Source organism: Vipera ursinii, assembly GCF_947247035.1.
Source record: "Vipera ursinii genome assembly, chromosome: 8".
In the NCBI taxonomy this organism is placed as follows: domain Eukaryota; kingdom Metazoa; phylum Chordata; class Lepidosauria; order Squamata; family Viperidae; genus Vipera; species Vipera ursinii.
In genome coordinates, this window is record NC_139519.1 from 10,188,176 (window position 1) to 10,206,731 (window position 18,556).

The window sequence follows — 18,556 nt, forward strand, 5'->3', positions numbered from 1 at the left end:
TTTTCAGTATGAAGACGCCATGCAATATGAATTTAAAGTGAAAGGAGAGCCAGTGGTCCTTCTCCTAGAAAAAAATAAGTATGTTAACTCAGACTATTTCTTTTTTTTTATTGAAAAGTTTTAAAATGCATTTTTAGAAAAAAACATCCTCCCCCCCACTTCCCCTCACTCCCCCTCCCCCCCTTGACTTCCCAGATCTGAATACAGGGTATTAACTTAACCCACCTAAGCTAAAATATGCTAACTAACTATTAAAAACACTGTAAGTTGTATCGCACTTTAACTCCTCTTAAACATACCTAAAAAACCAAATAATAGTGAATAACTAAGAATACACCATGTAATACTAATACTTATTCATATGCTAAATGAAACTTTTTAGTCCCATATTTATTCTGAATATAATCGATCCATCTTCTCCATTCCACAATATATCTCTGCTGCTATTGTTCTTTCAAATATGCTGAAATCTTTGCCATTTCCGCCAGGTTTGAAACTTTCAAAGTCCACTCTTCTATAGTAGGCAGTTCCTCCTTCTTCCAATATTGCGCTACTAAAAGTCTTGCTGCCGTAATTAAATTCAACATCAATTTAGTATCTATGACAGTACAATCTGTAATAATACCCAACAGAAATAACTGTGGAGAAAACCTTATCTTTTTCTTAAATATCTTCTGCATTTTCCACCAAATTTTGATCCAAAAAGCTTTAACTTTTTTGCAAGTCCACCATATATGATAATAAGTTGCATCATCACAACCACACCTCCAGCATTTAGGCTGATAATTTGGATACATACTTGCTAATTTTTTAGGATCTAAATGCCATCTATAAAACATTTTATAAAAATTCTCTCTTAAATTTTGAGCCTGTGTGAATTTTACATTTCTAACCCATATCTTTTCCCAGGTATCCATTGTTATAACCTCCTGAAAATTCTGGGCCCATTTTATCATACAAACTTTAACAAGCTCCGTTTCTGAGTCTATTTCTATCAATGCATTATATATCCTTCTTATATGTGCTTGACCTTGATCTCTAATTTGTTTTACCAAATTTTCATCAGTTATCGAAATACCAACTTTCTGATCTTCCTTCCATCTAGCTTGTAACTGTCCATACTGGAACCAAGTTTGTACTATTTTTTCTTCTTTTAAAATATTATATGGCTTTAATTGCCATACATTCCTTTCCATCCTAAGAATTTCTTTATATGTAGTCACATCGTGTTTAAATCCCACATTTATATTTTCTATTGCATGTTTAGGTATTGGCCAAATTGGTATTTTATAATTTAACTTATATCGATATTTTTTTCCAAACTCGCAACAGAGCATACCTTAATATATGTGTCTTAAAAACATGCCAACCAAATAATAAATCACAACCCTCAATATTCAATAATCTCCCTTGTGTTAAATTAAACCAATCACTAATTGATGATAAAGCAGCAGCCTCATAATATAATTATTACTATTTCTTAACTTTACTTGGACAATGTGGAAAAGGTATATTCCTGGACATAATCTAAGAGAAATAATAATTGCATTCCTTTGTTTGGAAATTAAAACTAAATTAAATGTTACTGTATAGGAAAAGTGGATATAGATATCGAGTATGTTAATTATATCTTACCTCAGAACTGAGAATTTTTTTATTTCTGCTCTCCTATCGGACACTGCTGGACCATAACAATTTTAGACAAAGTTGAACCATTCAAGGCTCATAACCTGCTATCACTTGCATTAACTAGGTTAGTTGTGAAATATTGCAGAGATTTAAAAATTTCTTTTTGCTGCTTCACAGAAACTCTGTCAATCTGAATAAAGTATCCTACGAGACCTGCATAACTGCTAAACATACATCAGAATTTATATGTTAAAGCATGAAAGGCAGGAAATGTCATCTCCTATTAAGGCCCAAAAGGGGATATGACCTAAATAAGCCCACATTTCACTAGCCTTTTTTTAAAGAATGCCATATCAGTCTTCTCAGAGCATTCCATTTGAACTGTAAATCAACATATGAATTAAAATATTATGCAAATGTAAGCCACAGAAATGGAATGAAGCTATTTTTCAGCACAAGAGACATCCATAGTTGGAAGGGAACATGGAGGTCTTCTAGTTCACCCCACTGATCAAGCAGGAGACTATACCATTCCATGGCTGTCCAATCATTCCTTGAAAACCTCCGGTGATGAAACACACACAACTTCCAAAGGCAATCCATTCCACCTATTAGTTGTTCTCATTGTCAGAACATTTCTCTTAGTTCTAGGTTGGATTTCTCACAAGTAAACAAACCACGAACACCACTAAAATCCTGTAAATGCCATATCACAGTTTAAATAAGTATGGCAGCCACTACACTGTAAACACTCTAAATTGCCTGCTGCAAGTTTAATAATAATAATAATAATAATAATAATAATAATAATAATAATAATAATAATAATAATAATAATAATAATAATTTGGAAGGGACCTTGGAGGTCATCTAGTCCAACCCCCTGCTCAGGCAGGAAACCCTATACCATTTCAGACAAATGGCTGGCCAGTTTCTTCTTAAAAACTTCCAGTGTTGGAGCATTCACCACCTCTGGAGGCAGGTTGTTCCACTGATTAATTGTTCTAACTGTCAGGAAATTTCTCCTAGGTTGCTTCTCTCTTTCACTAGTTTCCATCTGTTGCTTCTTCTCGTGCTTTCAGGTGCTTTGGAGAATAGCTTGACTCCCTCTTCTTTGTGGCAGCCCCTGAGATATTGGAACACTGCTATCATGTCACCCCTCACCCTTCTCTTCGTTAAACTACAGATACCCAATTCCAGCAACCATTCCCTATATGTTTTAGCCTCCAGTCCCCCAATCATCTTTGTTGCTCTTCTCTGTACTCTTTCTAGAGTCTCAACATGTTTTTTACATCGTGGTGACCAAAACTGGATGCAATATTCCAGGTGTGGCCTTACCAAGGCATTGTAAAGTGGTATTAGTACCTCACGTGATCTTGATTCTATCCCTCTGTTAATGCAGCCTAGCACTGTGTTGGCTTTTTTGGCAGCTGCAGCACACTGCTGGCTCATATTTAAGTGATTGTCCACTAGGACTCCGAGATCTCTCTCACAGTTACTACTATTGAGCAAGGTACCACCTATACTATACCTGTGCATTTGATTTTTCCTGCCTAAATGTAGAACCTTACTTTTTTCACAATTGAATTTCATTTTGTTAAATAGTGCCCAGTGTTCGAGTCTGTCCAGATCCTCCTGTATTTTAAGCCTATCTTCTGGAGTATTGGCTATTCCTGCCAGCTTGGTGTCGTCTGCAAATTTGATGAGTTCCCCATCTATCCCCTCATCCAAATTGTTGATGAAGATGTTGAAGAGCTGCACAGACCTCTTCTAGAATTTCCTCTTGTCTTTCCGAGTTAACTCCTTGGTCTGTCAGTGAGCAAGAATTGACTTTGTAGGGAAGCATATTATCATTTGATGTATATTTAACATATGTTCTACCTTTACTTACCAATTATATAATATTAGTATGCAATCCACATGGCGAGGTTTGGGGAAACTTACAATATAAAAAATATATTTTTAAAATCATAAGATTAAAACATCACCTGGCCCGCACTGCCTCCGCTGCTCGCATTGCGCAGCCCTGCCGTATAGAGTGGGCTCTGCTGCTCCCACAGCACCAGCCACGCCAACTCCGGCCCCAGGAAGGGGACCCTGCCACCAACACCCTTCACACCTGTGACTGCAGCAGCACCGCCCCCCCACCCCCTGCCTCCTGCGCCCGCCAAGATGAGAGTTCCGGCACCTTTTTTTTTTTTTTGAAAAAAAGGACTGTGTAAACTTATTATAAAATTATCTCAGTCCTACTTATTTCCTGACATAGATATTCTCTTCTTTCCATTCTTTCCAGAGATCTTTTTTCAGAAGATTACAGTGAGACTCATTATTCCCCAGATGGCAGAGAAATTACAACAAACCCTCCGGTTGAGGTAGGGTCTCACTTTTAAGAGTCTTGCTTTTAAGAAGTAAATTGAAATGAATGTTTGTGCACAATATTACAAATATACAAGAAGGAGACCAGGGTACTCAAACAAGAAGGGCTCTATATGTATGAAGTATCTTATATTGATATGTTCTTATAAGGATGTATGAATTGTTAAACCCAGTTTATTTTACTCATTGAATTGCCATGGCAATATTCAATCATCCAGTTCTTTCCAACATTTTGGGAAGTGAGTTTCACAAATAGATTTATTATGAGAACATCATGTTTAGAAGATCTACATGTTCATTTTTAAACTGGATTACAGTGATACATGCAAAATCCTTTGTTTGTAGTACCAAAACTCCTATACAGAAAACCATTTAATATTAATCTAAATGTACATCCTCTGTCTCCAAAATTATCTACTTCTGGCTTAGCATCTTCAAAGGTCATACAAATTGCTCCTATTTAGTGTGTAACAGAAATCTCTTGATTTTAATAATAAACCATTATTGTCAAAGTACAACATGTGTACATTGAGATTAGCTGAGCCTCCCCCCGTGCTCTCACCCCCCAACACACAGTGACAACATACCCTCCATCCTACCACACCATGTGAACCAACTACACCACACACCGGCCTCCCAAGTCAATTCTGCATAAGTTCACAGAGATTATGTCCCATTTAAAGTCTAACAGCCCACGGATAAAAGCTATTTTTCAGCCTGTTGGTACGGCTGGCTATATTTCCTATATCTCCTACCGGATGGTAGGACAGTAAATGATCTCTGGCGGGCTTGGGACAGGGGTTGCTCCTCTGTCCTAGTCCTATTAGACCTCTCAGCGGCTTTTGATACCATCGACCATGGTAACTTACTGCGGCGTCTTCGGGGGTTGGGAGTGGGAGGCACCGTTTTACGGTGGTTCTCCTCCTACCTCCTGGGACATTCGCAGTTGGTGTTGGCAGGAGAGCAGAGGTCGGCCTCGAGGCCTCTTGTTTGTGGAGTGCCTCAGGGGTCGGTCCTCTCGCCTCTCCTGTTCAACATCTATATGAAGCTGCTGGGTGAGATCATTCGTGGTTTTGGGGTTGGGTATCTCCACCCCAAACCAACCCAGTGATGCCCTCTCTGTGATGTCCCGTTGCCTGGAGGCGGTCCGGGTCTGGATGGGGAGGAACAGGCTTCGGCTCAACCCTGACAAGACTGAGTGGCTGTGTGTGCCGGCGTCTCGGGAAATTCAGAATATTCCACCGTTAATTATGGGGGGTGAGATATTACCCCCCCCGTAGATAGGGCTCGTAACTTGGGTGTCCTCCTAGATTCACAGCTCTCCTTGGATGATCATATAGGAGCTGTGACTAGGGGGGCCTTCGCTCAGGTTCGCCTGGTGCGTCAGTTGCGGCCCTATCTAGACCGGGATGCCTTGCGCACAGTCACTCATGCACTCGTGACCTCCCGTTTGGACTACTGCAATGCTCTCTACATGGGGCTGCCCTTGAGGACTACTCGGAGGCTCCAGCTGGTGCAGAATGCGGCCGCGCGAGTGGTGGTGGGAGTTTCTCAATACTCCCATGTAACACCTCTACTCCGTGAGCTGCATTGGCTTCCGGTTGTCCTCCGGGTATGATTCAAGGTATTGGTTATGACCTATAAAGCCCTAAATGGCATGGGTCCGGGTTACTTATGGGAACATCTGCTGCTGGCATCAACTTCCCTTCGTCCAGTGCGCTCCCACAGAGAGGGCCTCCTTAGGGTGCCGTCAGTGAAAGAGTGTCGACTGGTGGCCCCCAGGGGGAGGGCGTTTTCTGTGGGTGTGCCAGACCTGTGGAAGCGTTTACCGGTGGAGCTCCGGACGGCTCCCGACCTTCGCTCCTTCCGACGTGACCTAAAAACATATTTATTTGAACAAGCCGGCCTGGTCTGACGGGTTTTGTAATTTGTTAAATTGGGCTATTGTATTTAATATTTTTTTAAAATTTTTATATATTGTATTTTATTGTATTACCCTGTACACTGCCCTGAGTCCTTCGGGAGAAGGGCGGTATAAAAATTAAATTAAATAAATAAATAAAATAAAGAGATACCGTCCAGGGTGTGAGTCATCCCTGAGAATCTTCCTCACTCTTCCAAGGTAATGAGCCCTGGTGATGTCATCCAGTGGTGTCAGGGAACAGCCCACAATGTATTGTGCTGTGCTCACCACCCTCTGTAATGCTTTTCTGTCCGCAGCTGTCAGACCAGCATACCAAACCACAATACCATACGAGAGGACGCTCTCTATAGTAGACCGGTAAAAGAGGGTCATTAGCCGTTGTTCTACCCTGTTTTTCCGCAAGACCCTAAGAAAGTGAAGCCTCTGTTGGGCCGTTCTAGCCACCTGGGTTGTGTTAACTTTCCAGGTCAGATCTTCACAGAGGTAGACTCCCAGAAATTTAAAGGAGGAAACTCTCTCTACACAGTCCTCCCCGATGTAAAGTGGGACAGGTTCCTCCTTTTTTCTCCGGAAGTCTAACACCATGTCTTTCGTCTTGCCAATGTTTAGGTGCAAGTTGTTGTTACTACACCATATGTTTTTGTACCTCCGCCCTATATGCTGTCTCATCCCCACCTGTAATAAGACCCACCACCATTTTAATGTGTACATGGATCCTGCTTCCAGATAATGTTAGGAATTATATCTCTCTGTATATTTCTGAAACTTTCCTTGTTTGATCTCAAGGAAATAATAATTATTTTTTTATCATTAGTAAATGTGGAATTTTTCTTACATTATGGTAAGATTTCAGAATGTAGGACAAACATCAAGTCTGAAAGTTTCTTCAGCAAGTCCTGTGGTTCAGCACTACAGTGGACCTCCAAGAGAACATTTTATATTTGTGTGTTGGTTGCCTGCCCAAAAGTTCTTACCTTTGTGCCATCAGTGGGACTGCCCATGCAGTGTGACTTGTTTTATGGAGACTTGCATTTATCCTATGTTCATTTTGCAACAATCAATATTAAGTAGGTCTTCTGTCTCCCTGAATCAATATTTTCTATATAACTGTTGTCTTAATATTTCATTGATGTGGTAGAATACTTTGGAACAAACAGGTTTTAACCAGTGTAGTCCTGTTGCCTCCCTACAGGATCACTGCTACTATCATGGACGCATCCAGAATGATGCTGACTCATCAGCAAGCATCAGTGCTTGCAATGGTTTGAAGTAAGATGGTCTCTAACCTTTTATTTATTTTATTAAGAATAATATACTGCTCTTGGAGTTCTCACAGTTAAAATGAAGGACATCCTCAGTTTTTCATGGAAATTAGTTGGGTGTCATCCAAGACCTGCAGAATTAAGACAGGCTTTGGTTGAATACCAAGAAGAGCTGCTGCCAGCCAGTAGAGACACTGGGGAGCTAAATCAAATCTGTCTAAAGGAGCTTCCAAGCCCTGGTCTCCTTTCCATATAGGAGGTGATGTTACAGGTAGAGAAGATAAATAGGTTTCAGACTGCATACCTTGCTAGAAAGTGTGCAGGAAGAGGCAAGCAGACTTTTCAGTTCTACACAGAAAGACTTTCTTGAGCCACTCTGCACACTTTCTCCAGCCAACTAGACATCTTAGCCACATAAAGATCCCAAAATTCAGAAGGTCCCTATCAATAGTCAGAATCAACGTGCTCTCAACATCTGTTACTGAAGGAAGTCACACTTTTTTGTGACAGCCCATTTAATATTGAAAGACTATCATGTCATGTCTGCTCCTTCTTGTCATTGGACTGAATGTACCCATTTTCTGCAACCATTCATCATATGTTTCAACCTCCAGCTCCTTGTTAGACTATATTGTTATTCTTCATTGTTACTCATGTTATTCTGCATTGCCCTCTTTATGAAGATGCTTGCCAATAATTCTTATTTCCATTCTTTATTAAATATCCTGGTCATCCTTTCATCTTAAATTGCTATCAGATCAATCTGATTTTATTTCCTTGACCACAGCCAAATACTGTTCTACAGTTTGTAAAGTAAATTGCAGTATTTCCTCAAATTCTTTTTAGATATTTTAGGGACAGTTATATTTTTCCTTTTTTATCATAATTAGTTTTGATTCTTGAGCTTTATCAGTAATACACACACACATATGTGTGTGTGTGTATGTGTGTGTGTGTTAAATGTTTGTTAAGTATTTAGAATGCACTTGCTTGGTCCCAGACACAGGACAAATCTTATTTCCTGTTTCAGCCTAGCCCAAGGCCATCTACAGGCAGTAGCCAAAGCAGTGGCAGCTCATATTTGTGTAAATTTTTTGGCTTGCTAACAAAGAATAAAGGGATCATTTCAAACTTATTTGTTCTCATCAGTCAGCCATACCCTTCTGAGATTCGATCATATCAATCATATCAGTCTCCTTGGGCTAGTCTGAAACAGGAAATAGGATTTGTCCCATGTCTGGGACCAAGCAAGTGCATTCTAAATACTTAACAAACATTTAACACATATCTCCCTTGGTTCTCAGCTAACAAAGAGAGAGAGAGAGAGCCTGTAGCCTAGGTGTTAAAACAACTGCTTAAGACACAGTCGGCCCAGGTTGGAATCTCAGAAGGGTATGGCTGACTGATGAGAACAAATAAGTTTGAAAAGATCATATCGGTCTCCCTTTATTCTTTGTTACCAAACCAAAAAAAATTACACAAATATGAGCTGCCACTACTGTGGCTACTGCCTGTAAGATGGCCTTGGGCTAGGCCGAAACAGGAAATAAGATTTGTCCCGTGTCTGGGACTAAGCAAGTGTATTCTGAATGCTTAACAATCATTTTATATATATATTTCACCCTTAGGAAATAACATTTTACAGAAAAAACAGAATCTTTCAAATAACATTTGTATAGATAGAAACTTTATTTTTTAATACCCTAGGGAATATACAATATTGGATTCCATGCCAAACAAATACTATACAAATATTTTGTGGTTGTATTGAGTGTGGGAAATCTTTTATATCTTTCTGATCATAACTGCATCTTTGAGATGTATGAGAAAGCGATACAAGTGCTGAGGAAAGAAAATAAAAACATTCAGTGAATTTTAAGAAGGGATTCAAAAACATGAAAAATGTTGACTTGGTTAGTTAAAAATGAGTCTCAGAGCTGAGTTTCATTACCCAAGTAGGTAACATCATCAGTGCAGTTTATCTCTGAACTAACAATATTTTCTTCTCTTGCTTCTCCATCTCTGATCACCCTTTTGCACATTGTTTTACAGAGGACATTTCACGCTTCAAGGGGAGACGTACTTAATTGAACCCCTGAAGCTTCCTGACAGTGAAGCCCATGCAGTCTACAAATATGAAAATGTAGAAAAAGAGGATGAAGCCCCCAAAACGTGTGGGGTAATCCAGACTAATTGGGAATCAGATGAGCTCATCAAAAAGGCCTCTCAGTTAAATCTTACTCCTGAAGTAAGTCCAATAGTAAACATGGTTTGACTACAGGGATTCATTTACTTGTTTCTAAAATGTAAAGTGTGTGCTAGTCGTTTCCAAGTCTAGGGGCTGGTGCTCATCTCTGTTTCAAAGCCGAAGAGCCAGTGCTTGTCTGAGGACGTCTCCGTGGTCATGTGGCCGGCATGACTAGACACCAAAGGCGCACGGAACGCTGGTACCTTCCCACCATAGTGATCCCTATTTTTCTACTTGCATTTTTATGTGCTTTTGAACTGCTAGGTTGGCAGAAGCTGGGATGAGTAACAGGTGCTAATTCTATTACACGGCACTCAGGATTCAACCCGCCAAACTGCCAACCTTCTGATCGGCAAGCTCAGCATCCTAACCCACTGAGCCACCCTTGCGTCCCTTTTAATGACTGAATAAAGAGTGACAAATTGAATCTGGTCACAATTGACCTTCATACTCCCAATATTTTCCTCCTTTACTGGAGGGAAAAAAAATAGAAAACAAAATGTTGCATCCAAAGTAACAGTTCCTTCCTTCCTTTTGGTGGAAAAAGATGAAATTGCCTGATATATATCTAGAAGTTCAAAATCTCAACTTTTTTTATTAAAATGTTAAAATTGACATGGAACAACAGTTGTTGTTACAATGGAATACCAAAACAGAAGTTCAGTTGCCAAACTTGATTGCAAATTTTTGTTTGCCTTTTTTTGCCTTCAAACTGGATCTTGTGCAGCGGAGTTAAGAAAGTGGCTGTCAGAGAGCAAGGAGAGAAATTACATTCTAGAATTGGCAATTTGGCCTTGTAGTTCTGTATGCTGAAAAAACATGAGAACACTTTCATAGGGAAAAAAGCAAGTAATGCACACTCACACATTCAGGTCTTAGCATAAGTGTACTTCCTAAGCAAACTGGGTACTCTAGTGGTGGAACCCAACAGTGGAATGCAGGACGGAGGGTCTCCTTCCCAGGGAAATAAGAGGCAGATCAGCAATGAGTCCTTGGATTCCAGAAAGAAGCCCAGAAGGGATCCTCCCTAAAGCCTTCACAGGGTGTATCTCATGGTTACACAGAGTGTGCTTTAGTCTGGTAAGATTCCTGTCTATAGGAGAAAGTCATTGAAGGATCATTTTGACAGCCTGAAAAACAGGTCAAAGAGAGCAATTTACTCATGACCATTTTTGTTTCTTCTTGACAATCCATTGCATAATGTACTTTCCCCCAAAAACTTTGTCAGCACTTCCTCTAAGTCAGTATTCCCCAACCTTTCAAGCTTTGTGGACAGGTGGGGAGAGGGGATGGTTCCACGTGAGCAGCAGGGTCATGCGTGCATCCAACTCTATTTGTGCAAGCAGTGGGCACACGCACCCAATCATGCAAACGGAGCACACCCACCCATGCTTGCTCGCTGGTCATGCAAGTGGAGATGTAGGCACTCACCTGCCACTTCCATGGCCCAGTTCTGAAGGGCTCAAGGCCCAGGGCTAAAATTTTAATAAGCTGTCTCCCTATAAATGTCTTCTTGAAAGAACCAATATTTCTGAAAGTTCAAGTATTTTGACCAGAGAGTAAAACAAGCACTGATGATGACAAACATTCTTGTTGGCTGCTGGGAGCAATATGTCTAAACAGACTTTTCTTAATTGTTCTCTTTAGCAACAAAGATACTTGAATTCCCCAAAATACATTAAGGTTGTCATAGTTGCGGACTACATAATGGTAAGTATCCTGGATGTCTCTCCATTTTTTTCTGCATTGAGCACAGCATTTTGTTTCTGCCTTTTTAAATGTGGGCATTTTTGAAGACATTAACAAACATCCTAACTGGCTTTCTCTTAAAATATGCTTTATCATAAACTTTGATATTTTTTGTTATTGGACCCAACCAATATTTACAAAGTTAAGAGTCATTTGTAAATATACTCTAATTTGCACATTTGGTATTTCTGGATACCATCTAAATTTATTTTTGTCCCACACTGGTTAAACAGTTCTGTAGGTTTCTTTGAAACATTCCTGCAATGTTTGTTTGTTCAAGTTGACAACACATGAAGATAAAGATGTACAGTGAAGAATGTTTATCTCACACATCTCTGAACATGGAAATATAGCATCCAATTTAGGAAAGCATTTCGGTAGACTCACCAAAATTTTCTCCAACCAGGAAAAAAAGCCCATGTATGCTGCTGAAAAGTTAATAATATATTAATGGGACAAATGTTGATTAAAAAATCAGCACAAAAGAATTCTTTAGCCTGTTTGTATAAAAATTATAATTACATCAGCAAACTCAATTATTCTTTCACTGATATGTTATTTCTCTACCTTCTTCCTATAATTATGATCTCATCTTAACATTTTTGTCTTTTCTGTAGTTCTTGAAATATGGCCGCAGTTTAATTACTATAAGAACAAGAATATATGAAATTGTCAACCTTTTAAATGTGGTAAGAGGACATGGCAAATATTATTTCACTTATTGAATTTAAAACCTCTCTCAGCCCCAGTCAAGATTTTCACTGTGTTCACACAACACACTTAACCAGGTAAAGAGAGAGAGTATATGGATTTCTACAAGAATGTTAACTTTTGTGGCTCTGAGTGAGACAAAACTACGTCATTTGGCCAGCTGTTGATCCAGCATGTGAGGCCATCCCAGAAAATGGGTTAATTCAGTAACTAGGTTAATAAGTCTCTTATGGGAATACAGTCACTGTGTTGGGAGGATGTAAATCCAAAAATGTTGCAAGAACTCAACCAGAACTGAATTAACCACAGAATTAACCACAGGGCTGTGGTTAATGGTTCTGAGCTTGGAGATTAGAAAGAAATGGACACAGTCAGCCTATTCCCAGCTCAGTTGATTATGAAACTGATCCCTGAGAAGAAACTCGGAGAGAGAAACTCAACTTGACTTGGATTGTGGTACTTAGGAGGAGATACACTCATATTACAGTCTCCTATTAGCCTTGTTTACATTTTCACTGCTGATGATCAGTTAGAAACAGGGAGAGAACAGGAAGATCGTTGAGTCAACTCTCCTTTGAGTCCTCCTACTCTTCTGTTCCTGATTACAGAGAATAATCATGTGCTTCTTTCTATCCTTTTATTTATTTCTCCTGCTTAATACATTATTATTGTTCCCCAATATATAGAGTCTTTAGTGCTGTCTGAGCTTGGTAGTTTCCTTGCCGATATTTCATTATCTGACTAAACAACTTACTTAGTAAAGAAAGCAGCAAACTCACAGAGCACCAAGGACTTCAACCTTGAGCTCCAGAGAGTTCTCTTCTATTAATGCCTAGATCTATTTTTTTCACCTGCCCGTAGAGGCCAATGTCAGCTGCTTTTTAATCTTGAATGTTTCTCAAGGTTTACTTGTATTTGAGTTTCTGATTGATGCCATGTCCACTTGACAGATTTACAGAGGTCTGAATATTTATATAGCACTGGTTGGCCTAGAAATTTGGAACAATGGAGATAAGATTAACGTGCTCCCAGAAGCGAAAGTTACTTTGGACTTATTTGGAAAATGGAGAGAGACAGATTTGCTGAATCGCAGAAAGCATGATAATGCTCAGTTACTCACGTACGTCTCATTGTTGGGAAAGGGAATGGGGGCTGCTAGGAATGGAGGGTTATGGCGAGGTTAGTGCTTGCACAGAGCTTCCGCTATATGCTATATGCTTTAAACCATGTGTGAACTATGTTTCTGGGTCAAAGTCAACCACTTATTTTGTAGATGAGATCTGGTTTTGAGAAGTCCTTGAATGATTGCAGGTGAAAAAACTCAGCTTGATTTCATTTCACCTGGATTTAAAATTGAAACTTGCATGATTATCCTGCTGTAGACTTACACATCAATTTTTAATTCAATTAAATAATGTTTTGGTTCCCTTTCTGCACCAAGTAAATGAACACTTGCATTATACAACAGATAAACCAAGAATAAAGTAAAATAATACAATATCCAATCTATATATAGTGCTTAGCAATATATGCATATACATATACATTTGTGTTTGTCTCTCTGTTTGTGTGGTGTGTGGTGTGAATGTTCGACTCTAATGGGTTCAGCTCTGTTTCACAGCTGTCCAAAGCTGTTTCACAGCTGTCCAATGTTTCACATTGTCCAAAGATGGTCATGTGGCCAGCATGATCAAATGTCAAAAGCACATGGAATACCTTTCCCCCAAAATGGTACCTATTTATCTACTTACATTTCTGTGCTTTTGAACTGCTAGGTTGGCAGGAGATGGAGCAAGTAATGGGAACTCACTGCATCAGGCAGAACTTAGGTCTCAAAGTGTCTACCTTCTAGTCAACAAGCCCACTGTCTTAACTGCTCAGTTCCACACCCCATCAGCCTGTATATTGGAAAACAATTTCATGAGTGGGAAACTGACATGTTTATTCTCTTATATCTATAAGATATTCCTCAAATAACAATTGTGTTGTGAGCAATCTTACAGGATATGTGCATAACAAGAAGGTCTTATGAAATATGGAAGGTGCTAGATGGAGGGCAGATCTAAGTGCAAGGGAGAATGATAAAAATACAAAAAAAATCCATTTCATTTTCCCACATAAGTTGATTTGACTCGTCATCCAGTCACCTTTTCCAATAGCATCTAGTCTTCAATAACCTTACTGCTAAATTGATAGACATTTATTAAATATGTATTTGGATTTTCATAGTTAATGGAATTAAATTGACCCAAATGGGCTGGATTCAAACAACATGCTAACCCCTTTCCCCAACCTAATTCATGCTAACACCAGCCAAACTCACCATATAGTGAAAATGCACTCTGAATATTTTTAACAGATCTATTTAGTTAAATGGCTTCTGAGAGTAGAGCCTAAAATGAATTTTAACATTCTGAAAACTGGTCTTAAATGAAGATGGGATGAGGGGTTTGCAAAAAGCCATAGTTATGTATGCCCCTACATAATGTGCTTCTATCTTCTATACATTTTATCCCCCTCCTCTTCTTTCTTATAGGGGCATTAACTTTAATGGACCAACTGCAGGACTTGGTTACTTGGGCAGTATGTGCGACCCACAATATTCTGCAGCAATTGTTCAGGTTAATATTAAAAAAAAGATACCTGTTATCTATTTGTACTGAAGTGAAAACTTATGTACAGGCATAACTTCTTTATAAATAAAGTCTCTTCTTATTTTCGATCCATTTCATTTCCAGACTTATTTATGGATTTTACATCCCCAGATCCTGCCTCAACTGATGGCATTTTGGCACAATGCATTCTAGACATGTTGTAGAACAGGCTTTTTGTATGCAGTAAGCCATATGTCAAAGACGACAATATATTATAATGTTTCTGGATCAGGAGGAGTCAAACTGTGCTCTGACTGGCAAATGAGCAGGTCAAATCATGTCACAATACTTCCAAATAATAATTCTGAACAATATTCTTAGCAATCCTAATGACAAACATGAATCACCCTACTTTCATTCCAAGAAATGTAGTGTCTAGATTGCATGTGACTGAATTAAAGTACATTGCGAAAATGAGAGAATACTAAATCTACTTAAAAAAGAAAAAAAAAACTCCAGTATTTTAAGATCCTGCAAGAAAACTATTAGTTAACATGATACTAAGCATCTATTGAGAAACAGTAAAGTTAGCTTTTTGTTCATGTAGGAAGAATGGAGACACATGGCAATAAACAAAACTTCTACAACAAAACTCATAAACTTTTCTTTCTTAATAAGCAGAGTTAGGATCCTGGTAGTACAAGATAATCCTGTTTCCTCAAGAAGGCCATTTTATTCAGAAAAAAACAACTCATCCTTAAGTCTGTTTAGAATGGGTACCTTCAATATTCTGAAAATACTAGCTTGTAGCAAAAGACACTGAGTAGTTTTTGGAGTAAAGTTGCCTGTAAGTTTTAGAAAGTAAATAAATGCAGACAGCAAATGGATGCATAACTTTTGATCTTCTCCTGTGCTGTAGCTTTTAGGCTTTAAAGTTTCCTTCTAGATGTATTTGTGTATGTTCTGGAGTCTTGGTGGGCACACATACATTCGGAAGAGATAGAGGAATCCTGAGATGGTATCCTCAACTTAAAATTGGTCACTTAGTCACCAGTTTTAGCCACTTGGTGCTAATAATAATAATTGGATTCACTTTCAGTTTCTTGGTGAACTAACAATAAACAAAATATTCTCTTATCTTCAGGATCATAACAAAGTAAATTTTTTGGTTGCATTGGCAATGGCCCATGAGATGGGTCATAATCTGGGCATGGATCATGACGGAATTCAGTGTACTTGCGGAGCTAAATCATGCATTATGTCTGGGACACTAAGGTAAGGATTGAGGAAAACTTTTAATGCCTTTCCAATCAAGTTATTTTAAAATTAATTGGTTGCAATTAATTGTTAAATTAAATATGCTGAGAATTTACAAAAATGAAAGGGTCAGGGAGTTACAAAAAAAGAGGGTTTGGGTCATTTGTGTGTCACTTTCCATGTGTAGTTAAAATGTGTCATATTTAAAAAGGTAGAAATGTTCTCAGCAATCGAATAACCATCATTCAGTAGCTTCCTCCCAAACCCCAGAGTTTAAAGGAACAGCGTAGGAAGCACAGCCAAAGAAACCAAATATTAATATCTCTGATGGATAAAAGAGGAAACTAAGTTAGACGTTGAAGACTTTCCTAAACTGGGAAGCAGAATGGGAGAAAAAATTATTCTGAACCAGGCAACAGCAGGAAGAAAAAGATAAATTAGCATCCTTGGGGTTTTCCTGCCTTGCCCCTTTATCAAGGTAGAAGATATGTTACATCTCTGTCATATATTGCAGTCTTCTGAAATCAACAGGTAGCAATTTACAGGAAGTCATTGACTTACAACTACTTCTTAAGCAACCATTCACAGTTACAATGGACCTAAGAACAGTGACTTACGACCGTTCCTCACAATTACAGCCATCCCAGCCTCCCTTCAGTCACAGAATCAAAATTTGGGCATTTGGCAACACCCTCGTGTATTTATGACACTTGCATAAATAGTTGTGACTTTCCCAGCTGTCTTCCCATATGCAATGCCAGTGGAGCAAGCTGGGTCCCTTAATGACTGTGTGATTCACTTAACAAAGTGGCAAAACTGGTTGTAAAACTGAGCACGACTCACTTAACAACTGGCTTCCTTGGAAGTGGAAATTCTGGTCCCAGTTGTGACAGCAAGTCAAGGACTACCAATGTTTTCTTCTGGGTGCAAGTTTAGGCCTTACTTTATCAAGAAGGAAAAAGAAAAGGAAAAAGGAAGCAAAATCTTCTCAGAAATTGTCTTTTGCAAAACTCTCCATAACTTTTGTGTAAGAGTTTTGTGTAGGCTCAGTGAGCATCCCACCTTTGGATCAATTTCTGGTTTCTTCTGCTAAAGTCCGAGGACTTCCTTGCCTCCTATTTCGTGCAATGGCAAAGAGGCCAGAAAATATGGAGACTGTCATGTAGCCTTTCCTGTCTTTCCTAAAGGATTTCCAGGCATCATGATTACTGTTTAATACTTCTAGACGCTTTGTAATGTTTTGTACAGAAGAGTTTGCTTAGAAAACAATTTTGCTCAATTAACCCCACCAAAGGGATCTGGTGCAACTTTGACTTTGGAAGAAGACCATATAGTCTGTTTAATGACCACCATCCAATTCTCTTTGTGTTCTTGTTTCCACCTCCTAACTTGAGGGACAATAATTATATTCCTAATGATTTGAATTAACATTAGGAAGGTGCTTTGCTGGGCTTAGGATGCTGTGTTTGCATCTATTTAAGTATTCAGCTTCAGAGGTCAGTTGCTGATATTATCACCTTTTCAACAAAAGAAATCAACAACAAATACTTTAAGGCCAATAAAGAGTTAGCATACTTAGCTCTCTCTTCATTGTTATAAAAGGTCCTATCCCTCCAAAAGAAGAAAATTAAAACTGGATCAAAATTCCACAGTTTTCCCTTCAATTATATTATTTTCCTTCCACAGAGAGGCTGACTAAAAATGAAAATAAAAGGCACCCCACTCAGACACAAGACGCAGCTCGATCAACTAATATCACATGGAGTTCTCATTGCAAATGTATTTTGTTAAAAAAGAAAGGAAAGTTAGTGGAATTAAAACTGAAGGAGGATAACCTGGGACTAAGATCAAGGGGTACAAATCATTTCTCTTAGCTATTTTGTTAGCTTTAGAGGAAAAAACCCCACTGCATTTCTTCATTAGCCATCCCTTTTCCATCTTACATGTTTTTGCAATGAATTTTGTTCCTAGTCCAAATATGGATGATGTCATGGTCTTATTTTGGTTCATCTCTACAGCTGTGAAGGTTCCATTCGGTTCAGTGATTGTAGTCGGGAGGAACATCGGAAGTATCTTATTAATAAAATGCCTCAATGCATTCTCAACAAACCCTTGAAAACAGATATTGTTTCACCTGCAGTTTGCGGAAATTACTTGGTGGAGCTAGGAGAAGATTGTGACTGTGGCTCTCCTAGAGTAAGTTCTTTTTTTTTTTTCAATCAACAAGGATCATTTGAAGAATTTTCTCAAAAATGGGATTCCTCGAAAAATCATCTGGCTTTCTAAGTGGTTTGAGCCATCCAAGAGGTTAGTTTGTGAATGGCATAGGTTTGTGCCCTTTATGTACATGCATGTATGAAGTGGTTTCTTGGATTTGGTTAAACAGTTGTAGAGGAATGGGGAAGACAGCATTTTTTTTAAAAAAAATGGGTGATTTACCACTTCACGAAAATCCTTCCCTCCTGAAAACCCCTATTTTGTTGACATGGCCACATTATCTTGTCCCATTATTTTCTTGAGCTGCTCCCTCCCATATCTGATCATCTTTAATCTACGCTCTGATCCTAATAATATTTTTATAAGAACAGTAATATAGTGTTTTTATGTTGTTAAATACATCTGTAATGGTCTGTGAGAATGTCCTTAAGAGACAAAAGAAGGAGGAAACATCCAGTCAATGGTCATATAAGAAGTAGATTAGCCTGCAGAAGCAATGGGGCATGGCAAACATCTCAAGAGGGACACCTCCCACCCATTCTCTTGGTCCGTAAAGATGAGGTGGTAGAAATGGACTTTCATTATTGAA

At 38.8% G+C, this 18,556-nt stretch overlaps 1 protein-coding gene across 1 annotated transcript in view; it reads left to right on the top strand.

Annotated features, from left to right (window-relative positions):
- Positions 1–18,556, top strand: part of LOC310643883 (zinc metalloproteinase-disintegrin-like protein H3) — a gene marked incomplete at its 5' end in the record, with an annotated part of 78,019 nt that overhangs the window by 52,140 nt on the left and 7,323 nt on the right. The window contains 10 exon segments of the mRNA XM_083368545.1: positions 8–78; positions 3,923–4,001; positions 7,122–7,198; positions 9,244–9,439; positions 11,087–11,149; positions 11,806–11,877; positions 12,850–13,019; positions 14,436–14,520; positions 15,638–15,768; positions 17,769–17,946. Of these exon segments, the coding sequence (XP_083224671.1) occupies positions 8–78; positions 3,923–4,001; positions 7,122–7,198; positions 9,244–9,439; positions 11,087–11,149; positions 11,806–11,877; positions 12,850–13,019; positions 14,436–14,520; positions 15,638–15,768; positions 17,769–17,946 (1,122 nt within the window).